A 10,243-nucleotide genomic window follows, 5' to 3' on the forward strand; every position below is an offset into this window, starting at 1 on the left:
CAGACCTGACATCTTCTAGTGTACAAAGCAGAATCTGCCACATATTACTTGGCCAAAACCAGTGCTAAGAACCACCTTTGTGGTTTATAATACAAATCCTATTGCTAATTCCAAGAAACCACCGAAACAATGGTAACAGTTACTTACTAGAAGGCAAAAAGGTTTGAACTAGAGTGTGTGATAGCACAAATAGAACAGAACTGTCACAAAGATCAGTGCAAAGCTCTCCCATAGTTATTACATTCAGATAAACCACAGAAAAATCCTACTACCTGGTGGCCTGCTGGCAAAATCTGAGAGTTTAGGGCCTGACTTATCTAAATTCATTCCTTGATCCCCAGACAGCGACGACTGATCACTCTCCTCCAGGCCAGCTGGGCGTGGTTCTGAAGAACTGAAAGAAAAACGACTGCAATTAAGATCCAGCTCTCACATCAAGGTTTGATTTCTGCTTCTAGAACTCAAGCAGTTAAAAAAAACGTTAACATTGCCTCTGGTGTACCATGGCAAACTGACACACAGATCCCAGGTCTGGGTACAGTCACTCCTCTGCCTTAAATACTGCTGAAAAGGAAACAAGGTGCTCGTGCTCTGTTGATCTTGTTTCCACCTTGAATCTGAGTTTTATAACTAAGAGAATGCCAATGGCTATCCCAAATGATATGGCTATATAAATATTTCAAGTCACTAGGCTTCCCTATGACATCTGCAGAGATAAGCAAGTACCATGGGGAGATGCATATAAATTTATTTTAATGGTAGCACCATTTCTTCCAGTAATGCCCCCAGAAACAACTGCTTTGAGGTATCAGAGACCTCTGATAACAGCACAGCCAAACTGCACTGACATGTCAGACACTAAAGTCACCCTCCAGAGCACAGACCTCTGTGTGGCACTGAGTCTCTGTAAGTGATCACAGACTGGTCTGTGTTGGAAGGGACCTTAAAGTTCATCTTGTCCCATCCCCTGACACGGGTAGGGACACCTTCCACCAGCCCAGGCCGCTCCAAGCGCTGTCCAACCCGGCCTTGAACACTCCCAGGGATGTGGCAGCCACAGCTTCTTTGGGCAACCTGTGCCAGTGCCTCAGCATCCTCACAGGGGGAATTCCTTCCCACTATCCCATCTCACTGTGCCCTCTGGCAGTGGGAAGCCATTCCCTGTGTCCTGTCTCTCCAGGCCCTCGCCCCAAGTCCCTCTGCAGCTCTCTTGGACCTCTTTTAGGCACTGTAAGGCGCTCTAAGGTCTCCCTGGAGGCTTCTCTTCTCCAGGCTGAACACTCCCAACTCTCCCAGTCTGGCTCTACAACAGAAGTGCTTCAGCAGAGGGACTCAGCCCAGAGGAGTGTCCTTCTTGTGCCCCAGAGCTGGAGGCAGCACTGCAGGTGGATCTCACCAGAGCAGAGCAGAGGGGCAGAATCCCCATTCTCTCTGCTGCCCACTCTATGGGGATGAGCCCACCACACAGAGGGTTTCTGTGCTCCCAGTGCCCATTGCTGGGTCACACACAGGTTTTTTTGTCCATCAGCATCCCCCAAGTCCTTCTCCTGGGGTACCTGATGCTCCAGGAGACTCCCTAGGACAATTTAAAATTGTTCAGACTCAATGCCCAGTACTTCCACTGAATCATGACAGTTTTTGCAGACTGAGAAAAACCCCAAGTTTCTATAGCTATCAATATACATGGCCAGAGGATGTAAAATAAAGAGGGATGAAGAGCAGGAGACCTTAACCGTTTATCACCTTCATGAATATATGAAGGCTATGGGGAGATCTACAGAAGGAAAAATCTGAGTTAAAATTAAATACATCAAAATAAGTCTACTGCCAACAAAGAGAGGCAGAATCATGCAGAAATGTCACAGAGAAATAGACATTTTTCAGCAAAATAAGAATTTGAAGTACATAAAGGTGGAGAGATCTATTCTATGTAATTTTACTTAAGAGTAACAGTTTCTGGCACCTGCACAGCTGACATGGAGAGACTCAGGCCTGTCCTAACCTTCCGTCAGTACCTGATCAACTCTCCAAAAGCAGAGTGTGACTGGAAATCCCTGAATCTCTGCAGGCAAAAACTGGGGAGAGCATAAGCCAAGAGAGAAGTAAGGTGAGAAATGGGGCAAACACAGAACCATTCCAAGCACTGCTGCTGAGGGCAAGTACTGCCAGGGAAAGCATTTGTAGAGAAACCCAAATTTCCAATCCAGCACACCACTATGGCCTGCGATGCAGGAGGTGTTGGCTTACACAACTCCACCAATAAATGTGACAAAAACTAGCAAAATACCTATGCACAGCCCCAGGGTATTATATTAGCAGCCACAAATGAACAAATTCTGGTAGCAAAACCCCCCACAGAAGCTGCAGCCTTTGGTACAGGTGACCTGAAAGAACTGCCTAAAACTCAATGCAATCTCAAATCTGTAATTGTGCTGTTTACGATTTATTTGTAATGGTGGGAGATTAAAAACGCTAACGAGCAGCTAGAGACTGATACAGAGCACCACTGCACAGACAGGTTTAACCTAGAAAACAATCCTGGGGCAGGATGGATCCTGAGCAAACACCTCCTGGCAGGAGAGTCTGACCTGCAGCTCTGCAAACCTGCCAAAAGAGACCTGAGGTTGATGTGCTTGCAAAAAGCAGTAGCTGTGGCAGGAGACTGCTGCTGTCATTGCTGGGCAATTTAGACACTATCTGAATTTTGGATGTTGCTGAAATCCACTGGGAATGTTTAGCAACCTCCACACATCAAAACCCCCTGAACTATGACTATGAGTAGCAATATGGGGTTTGTGTAAGAAGGACAATTACGTCATATTTATTCTTCTTTCCTATTGCTCTGGATGTAAAACAATGTCAGAAATAACTGCACATCAGGTATGGTCTGGACTGTCATCAGCAAAGCCTCTGCTCCACCAGCTGCATTCTCTAGTACAACCTTCAGGTACAAAATCCCTTATCAGAGCAGAAAGAGAACCCCAAGAAAACCCAACCCAATCAAACCATGAAAGGCTGCAGCTGCTGAAATGAGGTGAGTGAACATAAAATGACAGTGCAGGGGCATGCAGAGCCCTGCCAGCATGGTGCTCTGCAGCAGCTGCTGTGGGACAGCACTTGTCCTCTGCTGCTGAGCAGTGCCTCTTCCAGGTGCCCTGTGGGGCTGTAAGCCCCAGACCTGGGGTGAAAAGCTCTCAATCTCTTTGTCCTACAGTGTCACCACCTGCACTTGACGTTGCAAACCTGAATGCCAGCAGTGACCCTTCCCGGGGGTTATTCCTGTCCCCCAGCACACAGCATGTCCATGGGCTGTGCACAGGGAACATCAACAGCTGCTTGTTTGTGCATGGATTTAATAGCATTAGCCAACATGTTTAATCTAGAATCCCATTTCATCTAGCATCTTGTTCCTCAGTTTACATCCCATTACCCACAGTCTTCAGGTTCAGAACACAGATGCAAACACCTCTCCCAAATGTCCTGGGTTTCATTCCAACACTGAGTTGGCCAATTAAGCAAACCCTTAAAACTATTTTAGACTCAGCTGCATAAACTCTTTCAATAGCTCACTTAACCTATTTGCATTCCAACATGGCTCAGACTGCAATCTGTAGTACTTCTGTTACTCTCCTATTACTGCTCAGAAATTATTTCTTTTGAGTGTGTTTATCCAATTAGCTTCATCTCCACACAAGGTTTCCTGCTCTGAATTCTAGTATTTCTGAGAAAGGAGGAAGGAGAGGAAGCTGAGATGAAAAGCATCTCATTTGCTTCTGATGTAAAAGAAAGTGATCCAAATGGGATTTAACAGAATCAGCAACTCCAAGGCAGGAAAATGCTGAGCATGCCTGATGATGGGAGGGAGGCAGGAAGGTGTTACAGCTTTCACTGCAGTCACTCTCCTTCTGCTGGAGAATAATCTCAGACATACTTGTAAGAACAAGTCCCTTCCTAATGCCTCTGCAAGGATCAAGTGATTAATACACAGTCCATTTGGAAACCAAATGCTAATCCACCCCAGAACAACATTTTGCAGCCAGCAGTAGCAGAGGACACTCACCGAAAATTTAAGTAATAAAGTACAAAGTGTTATTTCCTTTGTTAATTACACCAAAATCTGATTCAAAGCCTATTTAGGAGCTAGAATTGAGTTGTCATAGTTCAATACAAAAGCTGTTATTTAGAATTCTTCTACTGTGTAAACCTTTTAATAAGCAAATAGTCTCGTGGGGGCATTGTGAGCTCAGAGGGAGCTCTATAGATCCATTTATTGACATTCCCAGGCTGCAGCTGGGTGCTCATCAGTGAGACCAATACAAACAAAATCCTAACAAGGCTGTTCTTAATGATTAATGGATCAGAAGACAAAGCCAACTCATCTGCTCCCTCTGAACCCTCTGTCACTTCCATGGCAAGGTGCTCACTGTGGCAGTGGTTTCATAGTTTAGTATGATAGTCTGTTAAGGGGTTAGAAAGGACCTTAGAGAGCATCTAGTCCCATTCCCCTGCCCTGGGCAGGGACACCTCCCACCAGAACAGGTTGCTCAAGGCTTTATTCAACTTGGCCTTGAACACTGCCAGGGCTGGGGCAGCCACAGCCTCCCTGGTTCTACTGTTTCACTGGACTCTGTTTGGACTGAAGAAGCTGGTGACTGTGTCACAGTTTCCAAGCCACCTCAATGCTGCAGACTCACTGCCCAGCTCACTTTACCCAGGTTTCCAGAGGTGCCACAGACTGTGTCCTCCCCCAGCTGCAATCTGAAATCCCATGGCAGCAGTGTGGAGCTTACAGGCCACACCATGACTGCAGACTACACAGCAGTACTTGAAGCACTTTTTTTGAGGCCTATGAAATCAGTATAGTTTGCTCTACCTTACAGCATTTCTGCATTTTATTTTCCTACTAGTGAAGCCAACTAATGATTGTCACCAGAGATCACTTGTTACAGATGGTGTGAGTTGTTTGGGTCCAGAATGAAAATGTCCATAAGGTTAATAATTCCATCTTCAGGAAGGAATCTTGACACTGTGCAGACAATGCAGGTTGGAGTAACTGAGTAACCAAGGGAAAAATTTAAGTACTGAAAGGCTGCCTAGTACCTGAATGCCACCTTCTCTTTGCACAGACCTGGACATGTGTCCCTGGGAAAGGCAGCAGAAACTTCAGGGTAAAGACACAATGACTGTGCTCTAGGTTGGGCCTGCCTGAGCAGAGAGGTTGGACCAGGGGCCACTGTGGTCCCTTCCAACCTGACCCATTCTGTGATTCTGTGATTCTTCAAAGGAGTGGGACTGGTGGAACCAGAGCCACACCAGGAGCTTAATGTGCCATTGCTACTTTTAATTTGGTTTTAAGAATTTTGATACCTGGTTATTCCTCTGTTATAATTTTCTGTGCCAAGCTTTTCCATTTTCCCTAAAGCAAACTGAACACAATCCCCAGAAGTTCCATTGGGTGGATTCCAGTTAGTGTCCCTGGGGCTCATCTGCAGCATCAGGATCATTAGATAGAGCAGATCTGCCTTCACCATTTGAGCTGAATAATGGCACAGCAGCAGGATGCACCACCCTGTGCTGCTGTTAGCAGGCAAAGGGTCACAGGTCAGCTGGCCAAGGAAGGATACAGTGGCCAAAGAGGAATGAAGAGCTTCCACAATCCTGAATTTCCACTAACCAGGCACATTCATTCTTCATCTTTCAATATTATCTGTTTGCCTCCTCCCTTTCAGGAGCTGTGGGGCTTTTTCCTTTGTGATTTCTCCTAGGCCAGGAAGATCAGCACTGCTTGGACTCATTAACCTCATGCCCAGAAAGTACCAGATTCTCCCCTCTAAATTCTAGCTTCAACTAAGAGAGAAGTCCAGCTCAATTCCAGGCAGAAATGTCTCAGGACATGCACACAATTCATAGTATGTTAAGGGGTTGAAATGGACCTTAGAGACCATCCAGTCCCAACCCCCTGCCCTGGGCAGGGACACCTCCCACCAGAACAGGTTGCTCAAGGCTTTAGCCAACCTGGCTGTGAACACTGCCAGGGCTGGGGCAGCCACAGCCTCCCTGGGCAACCTGTGCCAGTGTCTCACCACCCTCACAGGAAAACGGGGATTTTAATTACGTTAAAATTTAATTCAGGAAACAACCCCCAAAATCTCTACTGCACACGTTGTATGGAATCTTCTAGTTCTTCTGAAAGTACCTGCCACCCTCTGATTGTGGCTGTCAGACTGCTTAGCAAAGGGCAGCCTCTCTTCCCAGCCAGGGCTGTGGCACCAGGAGCCACATGCTAAACTTCCTTCACCCAGTAAGGGTAAGGAACAGTGCTCCTGTAACTGGGTTTATAGCTGAGTTTGTCTATTTGCATGTTACTTTTAATCTTGAACAAACGTTCCAATGACAGACTCTTGAGAGCAACTCTTGAAAGAAACTGCTACAACATGAACCAATGCAGGTCCTTTCTCACCCATTGCTTGCTGATAAAATATTGACAAGGTGCCTGTGGAGCTCCCCACACCCCTTATAAAACCACTGTAATATTGAACCTACGTTGTTTGCTCTAGCTGTTGATTATTTTTCTTCTTCCTTGGAGGCTTCTTCTTCTTTGGCTTGTTGGCATTCTGATTGTTCTGTTTGTTGTTCACACCAAAGTGTCCTGCTGATATATCGCTTTGGAGAAGGTTAACCAAGAGAGGACTTGTGAGAGTCACATCTTTATTGACAGGAAACACAGGGTTCTGCCCACAGGAAACCTGATTCCCATTTGCTGTTCCACTAAACCCTGTATTGAAAGGCAGCCCATGGCCAGAGAAATGACTCCCTGAAGCACTGCTGTTTCCTTGCATCCCTTGCATGTGAGAAGGCACCATGTTTGGCTGCTGCACAGGAACATCAGGTAACATCTGTGTCAGGTTCACGTCGCTGTTTGTTGTTGTAGTAGTGTCCCCAAGTTGCTGAGATATGTGAGGACCAGGTCCAGTGGGTCTTAAAACTTGCCCTTGAATTCCCATCACCTGAGAAGGATTCCCATTCACAGGGCCTTGCTGTGGCATCATCTGCCCAGTGAACTGCACCATGTTTCCTTGCATGTTTGGGGTTGGTCCTCTCATCATCTGAGCTGGCCCCGACATAACATTGGACTGGTTTTGAGTACTGAAAGGCTGTTTGTTTCCTTGCATCTGAGTGGTCATCATCTGTTCCATCATTGGGTTTTGCTGGAGCAAGACCTGGCCCTGAGGTCCCATCATCTGATTGTGTGTGGACATCATCTGCTGTCCCTGCTGGGGAATCATCTGTTTGGGTGGGGTCATCCTTTGGGGAGAAGGACCAAGATTTTGGTTTTGTGGTGTCACCATCATTTGGCCTTGAGGCATGAGCTGAGTTCGAGAAAGTATCATCTGGTTTTGAGGGTTCAGCGATCCCTGAGCCGGCATGTTTACCATCTGCCCTTGAGAGGACACGATTTGCTGATGCATCCCCATGAGTTGGGACTGTGGTCCTTGCTGAGGCTGTCCCTGCATGTTGCCCATGTTAACCTGTGGCACCCCACTAGCACCAGCCTGCTGGTTGTTCAGATTTCCATGAAGTCCCATGAGATTGGTCTGCATCATATTTGGAGGGCCATGTGCTGCTTGCATCTGAGTCTGAGGAGGTCCAGATCCTTGGCCACCTTAAGAAAACAAAAAGAAAAAGCCAGTGAGAAACTAACTTGACTAGTGCAAGGGTTTTCATACCTTTTGATGTTGAGTAAGTACTCCAGAATGGTTTTCCTCCCTTTTCCAATGAACTGGAATATCTCACACATTTGCAGTTCTGGGATGCAATGTCTGATGCTACAGATACGTGTTAGCTGTCCAAACAGAGCATCACACATCTCAAAACAAACACCTGGACTGGTCCTTCCCCTGCAACCCACTGCAGAGGACAGAGCAGAAACTTAAATTTCAGTTGTTACCTGCACTGAAGTCTGAATATCTTCCATAATGTCACCTCACTCAGCACAGTAATCCCCAACCAAAATAAGCATCAAACCTTGAGGTTCATTTAAAACGGGTTAAAGAATTAACACCCAGAGAGAACTGATAGAATCATAAAATCACCGTGGTTGGAAGAGACCTCTAAGGTCACTGAGTCCAACCATTAACCTGTCACTGCTGCAACCCCTAAACCCCAAACCACATCTTCCAGGTCTGGATGCCTCTTAAACACTTCCATCACCTCCCTGGGCAATTCCCCATTCCAGTGCCTGAACACCCTAACAGGGAAAATATTTTTACTCACATCTAGTCTGAATCTCCCCTGTCTCAGCTTATGACCATTCCCTCTTAGTCCTCCCCCTGCAGCATGGCAGGAGAGACCAGAAATGACATTATCAGGGTATCTGTAATCCAGACAAAAGGTTAATAACTGCATTATTAAATGGAGGGCTCACTTTCACACTGTCAGCAGACCCAAAACTTTCAAAGGAACCAATAAATAATATTTTCAAAGCAGAACAAGATTATTTTGCTATTCTGCTTCTAAGACAACTACACTTTCTTTTGTCAGGACAAGAAGTTCCTTTTGTGCTATATCCATCCACCCTAGCCTCCAAATTTCAGTGCTGCTTTCGTTCATTTTCTCAACAGCTGCTCCTGGAGCCCAGGACACAGTGCTCATCAATAATGGGTTGTTTGAGAAACATGAGCAGCCTCACACTTTGCTTTTCCTGATGCAGCAACACACCCAGAATGGTGCTGCGGCCCCAGCCAACCAGCCCCTGCTCATGGCAAGAGTGGATGGCTTGGGATCTGTGTGACACAGGCTACAGAAAGGAGAAGCTGAGAACCCCGCGTGGCAGTCAGACCTGTGTGCTGCACGCTCTGGCTGGGTGGCAGCTGTGGTGCTCCGCTGTTCCCTGCTGGTCCTGGAGCTGTGGAAGGCACCTGACCTTGCAGGAAGTTCTGGTTAGCCTGGCCTGCAGGGAACCCCGGGGGGAGGCGCTTGGACATTCCTGAACACAAGCATTTTCTTGTTAGTAAGTGTGGAAAATGGGAAGGAAAAGAAGAGATAAAATCTGTAATTGGAGTATGAGAGGAAAAACCTTTGAGTCTGTGCTGTCACATCACAGGTTTAGGCAGCAAAGTTTTTTGCTGATATACAAAACCCACTGTAGACATTTATAGTTCTTATCTGTGCAGTAATTCTGCCTAACAAATTACTATGACTCATTTCAAACTGCCATTTAAGTACAAAACTTACCACACAGAGAAGGTGAAAAGTCCATGTTTGACTTTTCAGAAACTAGCAATTAAAGTAACACAGTTTGCTGGTTCCTGCTCTGCTGCATCTCAGATCTGAGCAGGCCCTTAACTCACTCCCTGTGCACAAACCACACTCAGGTGATGTGCTCCTCTCAGCAACATCTCACAGTAACACACCAGGCACAGGCTCCTTAGCAGTGCTGCTGTGTGTCTGCACACTCAAAAATCCTTCTCATCCCAGAGTCGGCTGAGGAACCTCATGGTTCAGCATGTCCAGACCTGCTGCTCATTCTCTGCTATTCCAGCTGCCAGAGCAAGGAATTCTGCCAGGCCCTTATCTGGCACAACACCCACACTTTGGCATCATCACTGCTGCCCTGGGACAGAGAAAAACCTTCCCTCCACCTGCCAAGGTGAGCTGCAGCAGAGATGGACTGAACAGAACACACTTCTTCATACCCCACTATGAGACAGACAATGCCCCTCACCCCTCTCATCCTCCTGACCCAGTGCCACAATGGGACTTTGGTTCCTTCTATAATTGCAGCTTTCCTGCACACTTAATTGTGCTGCTTGCATCAGTTAATCTGGTCCTAGGTTTGTAATTAATATTTCAAGGTAATCACATTTACAGGCCAAACAAGACACATCTGCAAATACAGCACATCACCAGACTCTGGTTTTAGTTCTGCTGAGCTTTTCGGTAAGTTTACATGTAGGAATGACTGAACTGAGAAAAAGAGAAAGTGTTAGCTTGGCTTATTCCAAATGCAACACAAATCCTGATCTGCTACATTAACTGTGTGAAATGGGAAGTGTTGGAATGCATTCATTTACACCAAACCTTTAAATGCAAGATGGCTTAAAAATGGAAAAAACCTGTAATTACAACTTAGTTAACATAATGCAAAGTGGCTTGAACTTAAGTAACATAAATTGCAGCAAAGAATGAGCATGCATGGAAGTCAGGCAAAAATCTCAGCAAGTGGGAGCAACACAGCCCTGCT

At 46.2% G+C, this 10,243-nt stretch overlaps 1 protein-coding gene across 1 annotated transcript in view; it reads right to left on the reverse strand.

Annotated features, from left to right (window-relative positions):
* Nucleotides 1-272: 272 nt before the first annotated feature.
* The window catches only part of NCOA6 (nuclear receptor coactivator 6), a gene marked incomplete at its 3' end in the record, with an annotated part of 18,415 nt that continues 8,444 nt past the window's right edge, over nt 273-10,243 (reverse strand). The window contains exons 6-9 of the mRNA XM_009081611.1: nt 8,840-8,986; nt 6,559-7,663; nt 2,726-2,742; nt 273-386 (exon numbers count right to left, since the gene is read on the reverse strand). Of these exons, the coding sequence (XP_009079859.1) occupies nt 273-386; nt 2,726-2,742; nt 6,559-7,663; nt 8,840-8,986 (1,383 nt within the window). The remainder of the gene's footprint in view (nt 387-2,725; nt 2,743-6,558; nt 7,664-8,839; nt 8,987-10,243) is intronic.

Source organism: Acanthisitta chloris, unplaced genomic scaffold (assembly GCF_000695815.1).
Source record: "Acanthisitta chloris isolate BGI_N310 unplaced genomic scaffold, ASM69581v1 scaffold14659, whole genome shotgun sequence".
In the NCBI taxonomy this organism is placed as follows: domain Eukaryota; kingdom Metazoa; phylum Chordata; class Aves; order Passeriformes; family Acanthisittidae; genus Acanthisitta; species Acanthisitta chloris.